We start from the raw sequence: 19,796 nt of genomic DNA, 5'->3' as shown, positions 1-19,796 counted from the left end.
CCACTTTGGATTTCAGGAACACACCTCCAGCAATTAGCACATCAGGGATATGAATAGTAGTGTGTGTGTATGCGTGTGTGTGTGAGAGAGAGAGAGAGAGGAGATGAGTTTCAGAGACTGTTTGTGGATTATTTGGTTTAAGATTTTCATTTGGTTGAATATACATTCCAGATCAGCACATGGAAATTATGTCCTTGCAGCTTTTCGATGAGTAATGCAGACGACCAGTTCGACTGTGTTATGTTCCAACTCATATCACCAGCATTGCCACTTACTGCAAGCTTTTTCCTCAGTCTGTTCTGCCAGCTGAACTGCAGAGCTTTATTCCTATAGGGTCAACCCCCTTTCAATTAATTTCTTGTTAGTCCTGATCCAAATAAGCTGCGGTAAGAATTTAATCCTCATAACTGGATTATGAGCTGATTGGTGCTACAAGAGAGCTGTTTGTTACTGAAACGAAGAGTTGTGTAACTTGGGATGGATGGTGAAACTGACAGCCAATCAGGGCCGCTAAGTTAATGAGCAGTTGTGTTGTTAGAATCTCTAACTCGCCTTCAGCGCAGCGGCTGCTTTCATGAGTGTCCTTGATAATAATTTTTCCAAAGAGCCAACTGATCAACACCTCCTCTTCTCTGCATGTTCGGGTTAACAAACAAGATGGAGAGAAGCAGGAAGAGAATTTGCTTGAAAGACCGCCTTTTATAAGGTTCATCCTGTGGAGTAATGGTTTCCAAACTGCGGTACAAGTACCACTGATCCTACGTAGGCTGTCTTTTCATAGCAAATGGGCTGAACTTATGTGGCAGTTTTTACTCATGCCGGCCACTTAAAGAGCTTTTATGGTAGCCGCACACATTCATACACAAATACACAGATCATTAAGCAACTTGGTATTAAGAGCCCGCATGAGGTGGGGGAGGAAACTGGAAGACGAGTATTCCTCCCTGTGATCCACTGAAGCTTGTTGGTGGCAGTGGATCAGACTAGTAGTCGGAAGGTATTTGCGCATTATTGTTTGCATTGTCATAGTGTACAGTAAGGGTCATAGTGTACAGTAAGGGGTTATATCTTCAGTCTACCAAGTACCACAAATGTTGGCAGAACAAAGTAAGAGCCGAGGAGGGAGGAGAGGAGGATTGTTATCAACCAGTCCAACAAACAGTTTGTGATACAACTCCCAGCACAACAAATTATATCGCTGTTAAAAATGGGGCAACATGGCACAGTATATCTAATGCGTCATTAGTACTATGTTGTATTGATTTAATGAGATACAATAATGAATAAACTGTTTTTGTGCTTAGGGAATCTCTGAGTTTAATATGTAAAGAAGCCATTTTTGGCTAAAAAATCAATTATGGTATGTTTTCCAACTTTAACTGCTAGATAAAAACAGAACTTATACTACAATTACAGTATAATCTTCAACCAATTGCAAAGGGTGAATGGATATTTTATTTTTTATTTGTTTTGTGTTTACTTTTTTTCTCACTATAACATAACACAATAAGCAGAAGAAGTCAAAACACTGCCACTGTTGTAAAAAGACCTTAGAGATGGAGATTGTTGAAAAATGTGGTATTTACAGAGCTGGTGCTTGTTGGCTGGATGACAGCCAAACTGATACATTTAAGCACATTTGTAGTTCACTATATTGTGTTCACTGTTGCTATATAGAATACACACACTTTTCTGCCGCTTCTTCCAGCTGAAGTTATATTTGTTTACTCTGCTGTCAATAAGGATTCCTGTTTCAGTGCATGAATCTCAATGACTTTTTGAGAGGTTGTGGTATTTGTTCAACTAGGACGACTCCAATACATCCAACAATCGTGCCATTATGTGATGTAGAAGCTGAAGACAATCTGTCACAGTGGTTCCTTTCTGTGTGGAATAATGTCATCCATCTCTGGGAGAAAGTGTAAAATAGTAAAAAAATAAATAAAACCTGAGCCTGTGTTCAGGTAATGCTTGCATATTTGTGTGTACCTATATCCCTGTATAATTAATCAAGAATAACTGCGAGGTCAGCAGGGGAGGGGAAAGAGGCCAAGGGTTGACATTTCGGGCTGCTGTTGGTCCAGCAGAGAGGCTGACACACCACCATCAGTGGAGCAGTGGGTTACTGTTTGGGTCCTGTCAACACTGCTTTATTCTGTCACCATCAGTAAGTGCAAATGTTGCTATTAAGCATTAGGTAAAGAACACGCCATTGTATTTCAACAGGAAAATTACAACTTTGATGCTTATCTGCAGACATGAAGGGTTGGAGGAATCAAGCTGGACATACCCTCCACACAGCCTACAGTCCTTTTATTGAGATGGAGAAAGTGCCCGAGGTTTCCTCTAATTCCTCTAGCCATATGTAGCAAAGAGTAATGTAGCACTGCTGCTCCCCTGCCTGCTACTACAATTTTTCCTCATGTACTAAAAAGATAATTTGGGTTGTTTGAAAAATATTTCTGGACAGGGAAACTTAAAACCACCCATCACTCTTGTTAGGCTACAGCAGGTTGAAAAAAAACAACCTGTTTTATAGTTTTATAGTAACAAATGGCTTGTAATCAAGCCATTTGTTACCCATGTACTAAAAGTGTTGCATGTTGGTTTGCTTTCTTTCTATTCTTAAAATTACTGAGATAAATAATCATACAATGGCTTAAATCACACGTGTAATACATTACAACTGCACCCACCTTATTCCTAGTAGTTCTGCTTTCTATGAGTTCAGTTAAATTATTTTTATTTTTTGTCTGTCACAAAAATTACACACTTCCTAAGATGTCCTTTCAAAGCTTGAACATGAAAACAACATGCATATTTGTTATGCTGTTTCTGACTCCACTGCTAATCTCACAAAGATTAACCTGTGGCTTCAGTTTATGAGCGCTAAAGATGGATTATTCCTGCAATCAGTGGATTATTTCCCACAGACGAGGAAACAAGATAAAAGTGGCTGAAGAATCTAAATTTAACATGACCACCAAAACCCCGGCAGGTGCGCTCTGAAAATCCTTGCATCCCTGCTAGGAAAATGAAAACAGATTAAAAAGATTATAACAGCAATGCTGAGAGCAGATATCAGGTTTGGTTTCAGGTTTCAGAAATAAGTAATATAGTTGTGTCCTTTTTTTTAATTGGAAATAATTCGTTAGTGATTTACATTGTGGTGTTTCACTCACTTACCACTTTTCTCAACCTACAAATGAGAATGACTCCCTTAAAATAGACAAATGTGCCACTAATGTCCTCTCAGTGATTTAAAGGCCTATAAATTACAATGAACGAATAAATTAAGGAATGGATTAAGTTTCATCTTTAGCTCTGATCTTGTCTGCATCAGTGTAGTTAAAAAATAAATTAAGCTGCCATGAATAAACAATCCTTTATGCTAATCTTTGAAAGATGAAGGGAGAATATTACCCATTTCAGATAATAAGGTTGCTGTTCTCATGTTCTTTTTTAATATTGGCTTTTTGTTTTTACATGTGGAAATTCTCCTTTGAGCCAAATGAATTTGCTCACTGAATTATGTTATATAGGAATAAATAATTTTGTGAAAATTTGATAAAACCCTCTTTTTTCATTTATTTTGCTTCTGGACCCTATTTGTCCCATTAAATCTTCTGAAAAACGGCGGATCAAACCCCCTTGAACTATCTCCTGCTTGTAGGTTGTATTTATTGGAGTCATAAAATCACATTTCCTTACAGAACATTATGGGCAGATAACAGAAAATTACTTTGCATAATCAGCCAGCAAAGTGACTGTAAACATACTCTTGTTATGTTGTCTAATTTTTTGTTAAATAGCCCACAGCAGTTCAGCTCACTTTGTACCTTTAAACGCTTGGGTACAGCACAACCAGAACTGCAAGAGTAGGAAATTAGAATGAGGAAAAATAACTGGTACCCATCAAAATAACAATAAATAGTGAAGGATTGGTAGGAGTTTCATTTCTGGAATAAATAATATCAATAAGGTCTTTTTTTTTTTTTTGTAGTGCGGTACCATTAAACTGCTTTATTTTCATTGAACGTTATGCCATCAGAATCTCACACCAACCTATTTCTTGTTGTGTTTTGCTTGTTGCTGGGAGTGTTATCAAACACTTGCCCCTGCAGAACACTAAGGCAAACTGTCCTCGTTGACTCATTTGCATCAGAAGACTGGCCGAGGTGAAAAAGGGTGATACCAGATTTCATCCGTCTGCGGTCCTGTAAAATTGATTACATCAGTCGATTATGTAAGCGAGGGAATGAGATGATGAGCCATCAAATTAGTTCCAGTGTAACTCCGGGTGCCAGCATGAAGGGTGCCAGTGTTGGCTGATGAAAGCAATATTTAAAAAAGGGTGGCAAAGCGAATTAGTTTAATTAGTAAAAGCAAAACTATAATCTAAATCCTGCCTCACTGCCACAGCTCCTTTTTTCTAGACATGAAAGGGCACATGGCACTGATTAGAAGTGCTCTGAGGGTGAGTTGGATATGTATGAACCTTCTCTAAGTCTTGCATGTTGAACGAGAAGAAAGCAGCATTTCTAAGCTGACAAAAAAACAAAAAAAAAACAACTCAGCAATTAAAGAGCTGCTTCACTTGTATACTGCAGGCAAATTTGCTTAAGTTAAACAGATTTCCAAATGCAAAACATGGATTTGATGTTGGGTTTTTTGTTGTTTTTATTTTTTATCTCAGATTCCTATTTTGACTCTGATTGTTTCATGATTGTGTTGGCAAAGCTTTATCTATACTCTCTTCTGGAGGCAAACATCTGTGCGCTGGGGTTTTACATGCTGGATATAAACTGCATGATTATGTCCCGAATATTCTACATATTGTCGTAAACCATTTTGAAAATGAAATTCACATTTCTTGTCTTCTCATACGAGTTAGACTTTGAGTTAGTCTCATTCTAAACTATTGTAGATACACCTGTTCAACTACTTGTTTGCATAAATAGTGTAATAACTAATCACATGGCAGCAACACAATGGAGAAGAAAGGGGATTGAAGTGACTTCATCTTTGAATAAATGTTGCCAAACTGCTGATCTATGGGGATTTTAATACAAGATCATCCCTCTGGTTTACAGAGAGTGGTCCAAAGATGAGACAATTTTCAGTGAGAAGCTCTTGTTGATCTCAGAGGACAAAGATCAAACTGACTTGAGATGATAGAAAAGAAAAAATGTGTTGATTCTACACAGTCACCAGATTTAAGTCCAGTAGAGCACATTTAGGATGTGGTAAAACAGGATATTTGAGCCATGGACGCACATCTGACACATCTGCCGCGGCTGCATGATGCTTTGATGTTAATATTGACCCAGAAAATGTTTCTGGGACCTTGCTGAATCTGTAACATGAAGGATAAAGGCAGTTCTGATGGCAAAAAAGAAGAATCTACCCTGGTACTAGCAAAATGTACCAAAAGTGGTCTTAGAGGATATACTTGGCCAAAATTGGATTGACTAAAGCAGTACTCTGCTTTTTTTTTTAAGTGGCTTTTGTTAAAATGGCTAAGTTAAACCAACCTGTGGTTCTTGGAAGATGTGTCAAACACTGACAGATATATGGAAATTGTTTTAGCTGAAACCTTTAGACCTCCTACTGTACTACTGGACGTTCTGGTTCTTAGCGGGAGAGAGGCTGTTGAAATTTGTGAAGAGCTTCCATTATCTCCAGAGGAGTGAAGGAGAGGAACACGTTGCATCTGCTCCCAGCTTTCTGGTGCAGAATGATAAATGATCCGACAGCCTTCACAATCGCAGGAAAAGCAATGCTGGCGAAAAATCCTGCTGCCGAGTCCGTAAAAGGCGTTGGCTGATTAATGACTGTATGTTGGACTAATAACTTCACTCAGTGTTTGTTTACTGTTACATAATTGCCTACATACAGCACTGACAGTGGCTGACAACTCCGAACCTGCTGAGACAATTAGAGTCCTCCTTTTGTTTGGCATTTGTGTGTAAAGGGAGTCAGTTTCAGACCTCCAGTGTCTTAGATTGCAGCTGTCTAATTACATAAATAATATTCCAGAGTAATCTCCATCTCCCTGTTCATAAGGGAAGGCACTTTTTCAGTGAATAGGAAATTTTAAAACTAAAGACACGCTCTATAGAGGGAGCGTACTGTGCCTCCAGAAAATATCCACACGCCTTTCCATTTCCTTACATTATAATCTCATTCTAAAATAAATTTGAGGAGTTTCTTTTTCTCTCAGAGATCTACATAATGACAAAGCTAAAACATGTTTTAGACATATCTCCACATTTGTTAGTATATTGCTTTCTAAATAGTCAAATCCCTGACTTCATATTTTGTTGAACCACGATTGACAGCAAACGCAACCTCTGGTATTCCTGCTTTTGTGTCTGTGAGCTTTGTTTTGGTATTTCCCCCATTGTCTTCTCTGTGGATCCTCTCAAACTCAGTCAGCTTGAATGAGCAGTGTTGCGTTCACCCATTTAGAGGACTTCTCAGAGATGTTCAATTGGATTTGAGTAATCTCTGACTGGACCACCACAGGAAATTCACAGTCTGCTTTGAAGTCACTCCTTTCTTATTTTGGCTGTTTATTGGGTCAACGTTAGGCTTAGAGATGTTGGACTGGATAGATGGACAGAGACAGACAGACAGACAGATAAATATATAGATTTTTAAAATAAAAACCAGGGAACTTTTATTGTAATCATCTTATCTAAGATTTGTTTTGGAAAAATTTAAGCAAGGCACCATTAGAGTTCTGCCTGTGCATGCCCTGAAAAGATAAAGAACTGAGTTTCGTCTTCCAAGGGGTGAAGAATAAAATGACATAAAACTGTCCTTCGTAGCCTTGTTTTGGAAGTGCTTGCAGCTTATTTTTCCAGCATGTTTTCAGGGCAGGAATTGTTTTATGCATGGTGTCTGAGAAATGTGATTCTGGTGTGCCTATGTTGGGAAAGGACGTCCAGAGACTTCTATAAATCAGAAACTTTAGTTCTTGTAAAGTATCACATGTCTTTGCCAGAAAGAACTATGTTCTTGTTCTGGCAGCCATGGAGGAGAGAAAACATTTTAATGTTTTTGCTGAGAATGTATTGGCCTTAATGGACTGTTCTGTTCTCGCTTTACTAGGTTTGGTCAGCTCTCAGGAGGATCCTTGTGGTTCCAAGCTTCAGCTTGTGAATAATGGTGACTGCTGCAAACCCTTTCTAGATTTGTTTCTTTCCCAAACATAATTTGGCCTCTGAATTCCCTTTATTGCTATGAGACCTTATATAGACTAGTGTGCTTCATTTCAAATCAGTTCATTCAATTGAATTTACAACAGCTGGACTCCAGTCGAGATGCAGAAACATCTTAGGGCTGATCAGTGGAGATCAGATACACCTGGTTTTGAGTGTCAAAACAAGAGGTCTGATCACTCATGTATCTTTTACATTTAAATCTTTGTATTGTTTAAAGATAAACAAAACCTGCAGTCATATTGTCATTATTCCCTGGTTATTGTAGAATTCTTAAAAAGAAAAAAAAACTAAACCCAACCATTTTCAGAAGAAGAAAAGAACTGTGAATACTTATTGCGCTGCACAAAGAGAATAAATATTAGTTTGGCATTACGTTTTCATAGTGTTTACTGGCTGCGTTCTGCATGTTAAGAGTTAATAAAGCCGCGGTCCAGCTCTGTGCTTCAGCTGAGCACCTTCTCTCATGTCAGCTTTTACATAAATAAGAGCTTTTCCTCTCCATCATTCGCTCTCCTTCTCTTTCTCTTATGCACACCCACACAGAGCCTGTCAGAGGCACATGAGGATGGGTGGAGGAAGGAGAGAGGTGGGTGAAGCATGACACGTGAAAAAAGGAGCAGCGTTGCTCTTAACACTAAATCCGCAGCCCTTTATCTGTTGTTTCGCAGTATTTCTTGTTCTGTCCTTCTCTCTTACAGAAACCATATGTTTCCAAGTGTATTCCCTCTCTGAGGAATTCTAGCTATTGTGAATTTTGTTCTCCTCTCTTTGCTCTGAAAATTACATTATACTTGTGAATATCTGCCCTCTCCTGGCTAAGAGATTTTGAATAATCTCATTTAATTCGTGTGTAAATGAAGGCTCTGCTAATTGGTCTGAATGGAAGGAGATGAAAGTGATGGTAAAAATATCAGGTTCAGTGACAATTTGGGCTCTGTGAGCCGTAAAAAAAATAAAAATAAAAAAGGTTACAGCAGGTACATTATCCTTTGTTTAACCCTGTCCTTGTACATGTGAGGAGAAAAGCTCAGAAGAAATTTTCTCTCAGCAGAGATGATGGCTAGAAATAAGAGCTATTACTTTCAGGTTTGTTTCTTTGCTTGTACGTTCGTGTTACATCAATAAAGTCACACATTTCTGCAGATACTCGTAGATGGTTGTTGTTCAAGACTTTGCACACCAATCGGTTGCCATGGTAGCTCACAGGGTTTTTTTTTTCTTCAGCTGACCCACAGTTAGATGGTTAGATGGCTGCTGCCTCACTAAGAACACTTTAGATGAGCTGTCTCCTCTTCCAAGTACAAGTCGCTGCACCTGACAGAAATTGCTTTCATCAGTATTCAGATGTATGGAAACAAAATTGGATTTTTCTCAAATTGAATGCATCTTTAAAGGTATCAGGCACTTTTTGAAAAGTGGCCAAAAAGATTTCTTTTTTAATTTCTTATTTTAACAATGAGAAGCTTTACTGAAACTGATTCTTTCCTTTGTAAGTACAAAGTCAATTTTAAGTCACATAATTATGATGTGTAGTCAAGGTACTCAGGAACCTCTAGTCCAGGTTATTACAAACATACTCACAGCCCTTCTTCTTTTTCAAATTAACATCAGAATTCATCATACAGCATTTAAGAAAAGGACAGCTTGCCCTGTTTTTGACCTTTCAAGAAGAGCAGTTATGGGAGGATACCAGGAGAGCAGAAGCATGTTGCCCCAACACTTCACCAATCACAACATGAATGTCAAACATGAACACTTCAGGGTATTGAGATGTTTCTTTTTTTTTTCTGGACCTTCCTTGCAGTGGTATGGCACCTTGCCTATGGCTGTTTACAGTGCAGTATTTCCAAGGAAGGTTCTTATATACAAAAAAATTTTCAACATTTTTGATCATTATCTTCTGAGCTTAGAGGGAAACAAGTTTAGTTGTTTGCATTCTACAACTTGGCCACTAGATATCACTAAATCCCACATGTTCCTCCTTTCACAAACAAAAGTGTCAGTTTCACACTTTCTCTTTTTCTGCTTCATTGTCTCCTCTGCTTTCTGTCTCGCCTGATACCTGGAGATTAATATGAGTGTAACACCTTAAAAATGGCTTAGTTAGAGAAGAGGAGAGGGGTGAATGAAGTCCCACTGTGTTGAAATCTTCTTGACAGCTGTGACATATAAAAAGGCCGTGACGCATCATTTCATGCTTTAAATGAAATTAAAAGTACATAAATAAGTTGTCACCATTAGCGTTACTGCACATCTGACAGATCATAAAATACAGCAGTAGGCTGGCAATGCAGCTGTGCCACTTGTCAGGTCTATTTGATGCCGTCTCATTTTGTTAAATGCCTGCTGTTGCTTCTAATGATCTCTCTTCGTGCTTCTTCTTGCCTTCTCCCACCCCTACTAAGGAGGATGGCAGAAGAGGAGGTGACAGTAAAAGATCATGTCATGGTCAGCGTGCAAATCCAAATTAAACACGACTGATTTTGTGCACTAAACCAATAAACATGAACAGAAACATAGAGCCTGACACTAACTTCTAAATGCTATCAAAGTTTACTTTAGTCCTTTGAGAATCCATTGCTGTATCGATTTAGTTGCTCATCATGTTCATAGAGGTTTGACGTTGAGCAGGGCCATGCAGAGACCACTAAAGGGGCAAGTGCTCAAAAAAAGGGGGTCACATCTAACCGCATTTTAGGACAGAATATGAACAAAGCCTCTCATCTTTCAGAGTTTAATAAACAATGATAAATAGCAAAATTGTGACATATAATAGGCCTGTCGCGATAAACGACAAATCAATTAATCGGACGACAAATTAAACCTATCGACCTCATTTTAATTATCGTCTTTATCGTCTCTTCCGGCCTTTTTTCTTTCTGTTGATGACACTGAATAAAAAAAGGCTCAGCTCCGGTGCTCTCCACTGACCCTCCCTTCCTCATTTCCTTAGTCTAATGTCCAGCGCACATTACACGAGTTGTCGGCCCATTTTCAAACCCAGAGAGACCACACCTTAGCCGACAGAAATCCTAGATATAGCGGTTCGATCGGGATCGCCGTGCCGTGTGGTGTCCAGCCACACGGGCACAAAATAACGGCTACAAGTCCAGTTAACTAATTTTAAAATCAGGCATTAATCAATGTTTTACTAGAATCTACCAGTGATGCATGTGGCTATAGAGTCAGCGTAAAGTCCTGACTGAATGAAAATCATTATAACCTATTTATGTCACGTTAACGAAGAACAACTGAAAACTTACCGGGTTTATCAACTGAGGTAGCAATTTTTCTCCAACTCCTCCCCTTGTCATTTCTATATTCTTTGCACGAAATGTTTAATAAACATTAATGATAGTACAAATCATATCCGATGTCGCTGGACTTCGGGTTGCGCCGTGTCAGCTGTTTGGGATTCCCCTCCGTAATTTCCCCTCAGAAAGCACGGAGGAGAATCCGCGCTTTCTGATTGGCTACCTGTCACATTCAACAGTCTGCGTTAAGCTCCCAGACGGGAAAAACCCCTGATTTAGATCGGAGCGGCCACGACGATCTACCGTAACACACCACACACTGCAGGATGATCGGTTACGAAAACACCAGCGATAATCTTAGATCGGCCAACATCTAAGATTGTCATAAGGAGAAAATAGGGGCAAAAAATGGTGTAGTCTGAACTACTGAATTAGGTAGTCGGATGTGCCCGTTTTCTCTAGTTTAACCTCCTGATTACTGAAGGGCAATATAGTATACAGACTTTATAATCTGCACTCTTTTGGTTGAATGCATTTATTTCCACTTTGGCTTTATGTTGTTTAGTTTTAATTCAAGCACGTTTCTTGTTAATGGAGACTGAGAATCCATTTATTTTTGTTTTTGGTTGTTTTGTTTATTTAGTTTATCAGTTGCAGTGTTACGTGTTCTTTTGAAAATAAAGTGTATCTATCAGGAAATCGCATGTATTATCAGTCACTTCCATTAAATCAGTGTCAAAAGGTCTTGAAACAATATTATTGTTTATCACAATAATTTTTTAGACAATTAATCGTCCAGCAAAATTTGTTATCGTGACAGGCCTACATATACAGTCAAGGCTAAGGAAAATCTCTATATAAAGCATACAACTATGCATATGTAAGATATTTTATTAGTAATTTCTTTCTGCAGGTCTATTTTATTATAAGAAAGTATTGCCATATTGAAACCCGCAATTTAGCAAGATGTGTAAATCAGAGCAAGACCACCAGACATATTTTGTCTTTACAGAATTACACTATTAAAAATATGAGCAAGGGAACAATGCAACCTTTTGATGTACTGTAATCTATAAAACAGAGCTGCCTGTTTGCTACACTTGCAGTGTAGATGAAGATGGTCCATTCAGGAAAGCATAGCTGCATCAAACTTTAATGTGGAACTGCAGAAAAAAGAGAAAAACAAAACCAAAAATTTAATTGTTAATGCATGTCACCATGAGAAAAGCCTACTGAGTTTAACTTAAAAAACTTTTTTTTTCATATGAGGTTGTGGGCAGGGCCCAAAATTACAACAAAATATTTCTGATGTTTCAAATAAAAGTTTATGTTTGGCAAATGACTTTTTAAGTTCACGAGACAAAAATGAGTTATTTAATTTAGAAAAAGTTATTTAAACAAAACATTTTGTTTTTAAAAAAGAAATCATTGCAATTCCAAAAGTTGATTACAATTTTATTTTACTTAACTGAGGTTATTTTTTTTTCCCACTGAATAATTGGGGGAAAAAAATAACTTCATACGCTGTGAACCAGACCCTAAACTTACTTAAAGTCTGGATTGAGTTTTTTCCCTTTCATTAATGATACACTTTTATTACATACTTTTATTACATCTATCATGGTAATTCAGGGTGAGTTATTTTTAATTCTAAATTAATACCCTGGTTGGTCTTTTTTTAAAGTGCTATTCTCCTTCAAGATACTTTTACCTAACGCTGGAATAAATTAAATGTACGTTATGCAGCAAAGGAAATTAGAAGACATAATACTATTATGGAGATGATCGGTTTTGGACGGCGATGTGCCCCTATTGCATAAGCGATACTGTCATTAACATACAAGGAAAAAGTTTTAGTTATCTTGCTTTGCTAGCAAAGTCGTTAGCTAGCAGCTAGCTAATAGCACAACAACAACAGCCTAATGTCTGTATGATAGAAATACTGAATCGATAAATAAGAACAGTTTCTCCTCACCTGGCTGTCTCCTCCTGCTCATTAGTTCTTCAGAGAAAGGCAGAGGCCTGTCAGTGTCTGTTGTATTTCATTACCTCTCTGCTTAAACCGCAACTCCGAGCTGAAGCAGAAACGATACTTCAACGTTTTCCGTCATCTGACAAGTAGCAAGTCTACTCCACTTTATTCACTAAAAACGTTTTTTTTAATTCACTAAAAACTGTTCTGTAATCTGGAACGTTCGCTACGTTGAGCTCCGCAGTTAGCCGCTTTATCTGCGCGAGAGGCAACTGCGTCATGCATCACGGGCAAAAGGTCAAAGGTAACTAGGTGACTGGCTTATTATGTTGTACAAATAATAATTAAAATAATAATTTTACTACATGTTATTATGTGTCAGAAGAGGGCTTAGGAAATAATAATACCAAAAAAAAATAATAATAATTAAAAATTACTAAAAGGGCAGGTGCTCAAGCACCCCCAGCCCTCCCCTCTGCACGTGCCTGACCTTGAGTAAAATCTGTGGGGGATAGTGTGTTATAGTTGTAAGTTACAAGTTGTGTGAACCATTCAGGTTTTATGCACCACAAATCTGGAAGAAACTTTCAGAAATGGCAAAGATATTGAGGCACTAAGTTCCTTTAAATCAAGACTAAAACCTCATTGCTTTTGATCTGCCTTTGATTAATAATGACTGGAACGTTGATTCATTTTAGTCTTCAATCAATGTTTGATAATGATTACTCTTGATTTGACGATGGTATTTAGCATCTACCTTGTTGCTGAAATGTGTTACACAAACAACCTTGACTTGACTGTACACTTCAACAATGTGACCATTTTCCTCAGAAACTTTTTTTTTAAAACTGTTAGTGTTGTGAACGTCCACTGTGGGGTCCAAAAAACAATACCCTTTAGAGGTCTTGCTGTTTCAATGTCACTGTTCTTGGAATACGCATGTTGTTGTCCATCTCAAATGCAGATTTAAATGAAATCAAAACAATACTCCATTAGTATGGTCAAAAAAATAAGTAAGGTCGCTTCAGACTTTGTGGAAATTTGTCTTGAATGTCAAGTAAAATCTGTCCAGGGAAGAATGGTAAAGTCTAGGTTCAGCCAGAAAAATAAAGACAAGATCATCAACAAATATAACTGTAGCCAATGACTCTGTTGCAACCACTACACTTTCTAACTTATGTAGAGTCACTCCAAATATTTACGGTAAGGCATAAGTTTATTAAACTTTATTATGAACTTCACTGAGGCAGACTTTGGTTTTCACTTTTTCTAAATAGAGACATCAGGTCACAGTTTTCTACATTCTTGACTCTATGCTGAGATTTAAATGCAAAATGCCTTTAATTTACAGTGGTTCCACTTTGAAGATAAGTTAAAATTGCTTCGAACTCACAGGAAATTAGTATCATTCAGAGATATGTAAAAATTAAAGACTGAGATGTGTTTTGAGGAAACCGTAACCATGCAGCTGCTTCACTAGTTTGCTTCACTCACACTGTCGATCTATTAAATGTGTTTTTAATCAATTGGATAAAAAGCATTGCAAATATTCTAACATTATCACAGGATCATTGCATCGTTAGACTTATTATCTCCCATTTTACAGATTCTGAAATCAGAAAACCAAAGTTCACACAGTTCATTTAATTAAAGTTTCTAGTATGGGTAAATTATTTTATTTTATTTTTTTTTTTTGAGTGAAAGAAAACACTGAAAATTACTGATTTTGAACATGAGTGGCTGGATTTAAACATATAGAGTGAGGGGGGTATTGAGGAGTTTATACACAGGGGTGGATGAATCAAAATATTAGGAATATTCAACAAGAAAAAAAAAATCAACACCCTTCCATCACAGAACTTCACCCTTGGTTCATAATCCTCATAGAAAATACTCCTATAGTGGGGCAGCCTCTGGGGTAACTTTCAACCCTAGTTATCTGATTTGCTTTTAGTTCCTGCTGTAGAAGCAACAAAGGGAAAAAGTCCAAGAAAAGTAACAGAATCCTGCAAAAGGTTACTCAATTGAACACAAAACCCTAAAGCCTAAAGCTTTTCATTTCATTAGATCCCATAAAGTGATTTTATTAACTTGTGTGAGCTAATGTAAAACTGTACTGATAAGTCATGAAATCACTGGATGCTTTCCAGCTTTGTCAGTTTCTGTATAAACCTTGTTTTTCCTCTGAAATATAAAACTGTAGTTACTTTCATTCACTGAAGTAAAGCAAACAGGAAACCAAACAACATCTCACTCCAACTCCATGAGCAACACCATAAATAAACCTTTACAAGTGCAATATTGTTCTTTTCCCCTCAGTGTTATAATCCATCTGTCAAAAAGAAAATCTCTCAAATTTAGCCCCCTCCAGGAAGCAGAACTTCACAACTTGCCTCCCCCTGCGTGAGTTGCTGGGTAAGAACAGAGGAGTGTGTTTGTGACAAACCGGTTGTGCTTGCGAGTGTGTATTACGTCAAAAAGTCACACTCATCAGCGGCCTTCTGTACAATGTGACTGTTCAGTCAAAAGTTTGAGTGTGAGGATGACACGTTGCTTTGGAGCTGCCGGGCACGGAAGCTGTCTCTGTTTAACAATGCACAGCGGAGACTTACAGTACATCTTAATAGGCGGAGTGCAAGGGGACCATTAATCTGAGCACTGGTGCAAACAGTGATGCTGTCATCTCCACAAAGTGTTTGCAGAGAACATGCCACAGCCTTCTCTGTGAATTTGCTATGGCTATGCAACAGAGAAACAGGATGAACATTGCATTCATTTCAATCCATTAACCTCTCTACACTTGAATTTTGTTTAGAGTTTCATTAAATCCAGATTAATGGAAGCATTAAAGTGTTTTGCTGGCGGCACACATAGCTGGTGTCACAAAGTTTAACTCATCTTTTTATTATTCCAGACTTTTGTTGGCTTGGGCAGTGTGTGTTAGAGTGAGAAGATCATTTCTGAAGTTCAAAGCACAATTGTGAGATCTTAACTGTAGCTTCACAACCGAGCTGAGTTCCTCTGTAAACAAAAATTTAAATCTCACCCAAAATACTGACTAAACCTTGCTTCACAATTCCTTCGAAGCAACATATTTCCTACCACTTTTTTTTTTCCTTTCATATAACATTCCATTAATAGGTTTGGAGATGTTTATTCCATCAACAACCAGTTTTTGAACGTCTGTTGAACGTCAACATTTTCTCCATGATCGTGTTGTCCATAACCAACCATTTCTCCATTGACAATTGTTTGTAGTTATGCAATGTTGTGGGTATTTATTAGCTGAGATTTATCAATCTACCCATCCATTAATTCTTCCATTTCAACAAGCATATAATCAGATGTAACCAATACAACTGAGACAGATCTAAATTCTGTTATATTTAATTTAATTCAGTCCTTTTTCAGTGCGGTCAAACTTATATTTAAATGTAATTTTCTTGAAATTGTAATAATCAAATAAGCACAGCAGACTGAATGAGATAATTAACTTTGCAGTAATCTTCTTTCCTAGAAAGCACATGGAGATAGTGGAAAGACACAACCTTTTCTTAACAGGAAGCAAGAAGTTATAAAGGAAAATTTGTTTGAACTTCCAATTTAACAATCCCATTCGTACTATCAGTTTTTGTTAATTAGAGTTTATTATTTTTCCAAGGATAGTTCTTTTTTTCTGGTAGTGATAAAGGATACAATACATGTAGATAAATATCATTTCTAAGAGCTCAGATAAATAGGTGAAAGACTGTTATAGTAGCAAGTTACCTTTATTCCTCTTGTATAACTAGATGAGCTTGTGATAAAGATAAAGAGAAAAGGGGTTGAGAATCAGTTGGCCTCAGAAGCACACCATAATGCAAAACAAATGCAATTTTCACCCTGATATTGTCAGTGCCAGAGTGTAGTTAGTACTTGATTTCAGGCTTTCCAGTATTGTACCCCTGATCTCATTCCATGCCATCACAGTAAGTCATGTTTGAACTGACTGAAACACTCACTCAGTCTCTGTGGACTAATGACAAAGAGCCTCAGGCCAGGCTAGACGCTCAAGGTTACTCCCCTGCGATCTGTCTTCACAAAGAAATCAGCAACCCTCATCTTAGAGAAATAACGAAAATCTAGATCTGCTGGGATAGAGGCTGACTCACTGGCTCAGTCTGTTCAGATGTCTTCTGTTTCTTGGCCACAGCTTAAGCCGCTCCCCCCCCGCCCCTCCTACAAGCCCCCACTCCGATTTCTAATCTTTAGGAAATAGTGTTATTGCCTGAAACTATAACAGAGAGGAGCTGTCTGCTAGTTTTGAGAGAAATCCTTTTGATTCGCGGATGTCGGGCCCTGTTCACAGTTTCTCACCTGCCATCATCTGCTGTTGTTTCAGTCAGTGAACTGCAAAGACCTCGATACGTGACCTGCAGACATAACAAAGGCCTCGTCTGCTGCTGGGTTTTCTGCACTGACATCCCTGATCGCGCTCTCCGATGACATTCAACAACCTGAAGTCAAACGATCTCTTTCAAATGTTAAGTCATATATAATTCTGATGATGCTACGTTTTCATTCCAATGATCTTCTAATACCTATCCACTCAGCGGCTATTAAATTAACAACCAACAAGATGTAAACACGACTCAATCTCGTGTTCGATCTTGGTTCTCTAAATATTCCTGCTGCCTGGAAAATGAGTTGCATGTCGTTTTCATACTTTGGTGGTGGAGGCGATGCCTATTCCTGTTAATTATTCATAAGTCAGTAATGTGTGCATCTGTTCTCCTCTCAGACAGAAAGAAGGAGGAGGAGAAAAGCAAACTGATCATCTAAAGATAAATTAGATTGTGCTCCAAGTTTTAGGGTTATATTTTGGGGTGATATGAGCCTTTTTTGTGGGAACTCAATGGAAACCAGGGAAATGTTACTCCTTATCTGTGTTGGAGAGCTTAAAATATATTTCCAAATAAGAATCTAGATTGAATCCTGCTCTTTCTGACTGCATGTGTTTATATCTGGGACCTGCCATTGTGATTCTGATCTCAAGGGTGCAGAAAGAAGTATTTTTAAGGTAATATTTTCAACCAAAATGGCTTTGAGCTGAAAAGGTGTATTTCTTTGGATCTTGAGCCATCACTATGGTAACACATGGTGAACACCTAATCTGTTTCAGCTGAGAAAAAGAAATCTGCAGCCTTTCAAATGATTCTTTTCCTGATGATATCCATATATTCATTCGCACTGAATATATTATGTCTGCAGGTTAATTACGGCACCAATTGAAGCCGACTTACAGGCTATAACACAATCAGAATGTCTCATGTTGCCACGGAATCACAGATTGTGCACATTTAGTGAGGGAGGCAGAAATGGCATGGTGAATGACAAGGCTTTTTTCATTTGATCCTCTTCCGCATAGAAGTGTATTTTTACCACAGTCTGCAACATCTTAAGCCTTTTGTTTACTTAAAAACAAAAAAATCAATTATCACAGCATTACAGTCCCCAAATCTGGTGTTTGTATAAGAGTGACAAGGAAAAATACCACTGTTGAAAAAAGTTCTGTCCGCAAATTGCCAGAACCTTTATTTGTCTTACATGGAAGACCCTACTTATTTTAGAAAATTAACCCAGCAACTCATCCTGAACACACATTTTCATCCCTGAAACATGGAGGGGAAACATAATATTGTGCTGATGCTTCAGCACAGACAGGAGAACCGGTCAGAGTTGATGGATAGATAGATAGAAGGAGCTAGACGCAGCATAATAATAGAAGAAAAACTAATAGATGTTAAACAAGACATGAGACTGGGATAAAGGTTCACCTTCAAGCAGGAGAAAGACTCTAAATAAACAACCAGCACTACATGACGGTTTAGATCGCAGCATATTTATTTGTTCGAAATAACTCAGAGTTCAGAGCTAAATACAACAATATATGGCAAGACTTATAAATTACTGTTCAGAACTGCAAAGATGAATCAAATAACCTCTCAGTTTTTTGTATGCAATGTTGGTAGAAATATACTATAAACAACCAGGGGTCAGAATACAAATACATCTTTCCAGCTTTTGAATTGTCAAACCTTTTGAAAACCTTTCATTTCATAGTTATGACTTTTGCTTTTGTTTGTAGCATAAAACCCTTAAATAAGTCGTAAACGTATGTAATTGTTACATTACAGGAAAAAGCTAAAGGGGTGTAAATACTTTTGATGAAAAACCAAACAAAAGGAAACATTAGAATAAATATGCCTAAACTAAATTAAGTTATTTCCTAATAAATTTAGGACATTTTCAACTTTACATTTCACAATTATGTCCCTACCACCACAGATACTAGCAGAAGAGATAAAGTCAGTCACAAAAGACGAGAGAAGTCAAGTTAGGAGCCTTTTTCTGAAAGAAAACATTTTAGAGCCATCACTTTAAAACAGCTCATGTAAATGATTTTTTTTCTTTTTAATACAGTAAAATGCCAGTTTAACATGATGAAAAGGGTTTCCCAAGGAGCTGTTGGAGTCTTTGTGAGCTGGTGTCCTCTCTTCCTGATCCTCCTTCAGGAGTAATTTATGTTCTGAGATTAGAAGGTGAAGGAGTTACGTGATCGCAGACGGGAGAATAGACGAAACAATGAGGCACAAATAAGACCAGTCATGACGATATCTGTCACCATAGCATCGACGGTGAGAGGAGTGCAGAAACGTCTTAGGTCTTCCACCTCATTTCTCACACTGGTGCATTTATTTTGTAATTTTTGAGTGACACGCTCCTGTCTATTGCCTCCACAGGAATACCTGTGTCCACTAAACGGTTGAGTGTGGAAGAGCATGTTGTGACAGCCATGTCTCTGGAGATGGAAAAGACCATCACCAAGCTGATGTATGACTTCCAGAGGAACTCCACCTCCGACGATGACTCCGGTTGTGCTCTGGAAGAGTACGCCTGGGTTCCCCCAGGCCTCAACCCTGAGCAGGTATGAGCTCCGTGATATTCAAGCTTCATTTTACGCTTGGTGCTTCATTAGTTGCTGCTGTTTTTCATTCTGACCACGCAGACCATATTAATTAAGCCAAAGCAATGGAAATTATTTATTCATCTGGTTTATCTAATTTGCAACACTTTCCTCACAATCTGAAGCTGTAGACAGGATTGTTCGACCAAAAGAGAAAAAAACACATCCTGATTGTTTTATTTCACCTTGTGTGAAGAGAAAGGGGCAGGATGACATCCGGTTCAATCACTGGGACTGAAATAGCAGACATTTTATTGAAAAATACTTGAAGGGACATTTTTCAGCTAACAAGTTAAAAACCAAATTTATATGTAGGAAAATTTATTGCCAGACAA

At 37.9% G+C, this 19,796-nt stretch overlaps 1 protein-coding gene across 2 annotated transcripts in view; it reads left to right on the top strand.

Annotated features, from left to right (window-relative positions):
• The window catches only part of LOC103467536 (prickle-like protein 2), a 52,387-nt gene that overhangs the window by 18,631 nt on the left and 13,960 nt on the right, over positions 1 to 19,796 (top strand). The window contains exons 1-2 of one of the 2 annotated variants that reach the window (XM_081609085.1): positions 16,748 to 19,132; positions 19,238 to 19,422. In XM_081609085.1, the coding sequence (XP_081465211.1) occupies positions 19,291 to 19,422 (132 nt within the window). In that variant the 5' untranslated portion in view covers positions 16,748 to 19,132; positions 19,238 to 19,290. Of the gene's footprint in view, positions 1 to 16,747; positions 19,133 to 19,237; positions 19,423 to 19,796 lie in introns of those variants that run through there. The other variant, XM_008413991.3, reaches the window with a different exon arrangement.

Source organism: Poecilia reticulata, chromosome 7, assembly GCF_904066995.2.
Source record: "Poecilia reticulata chromosome 7, P_reticulata-male-v2, whole genome shotgun sequence".
Classification (NCBI taxonomy): domain Eukaryota; kingdom Metazoa; phylum Chordata; class Actinopteri; order Cyprinodontiformes; family Poeciliidae; genus Poecilia; species Poecilia reticulata.
This window is presented reverse-complemented; position numbering and strand designations above follow the sequence as displayed.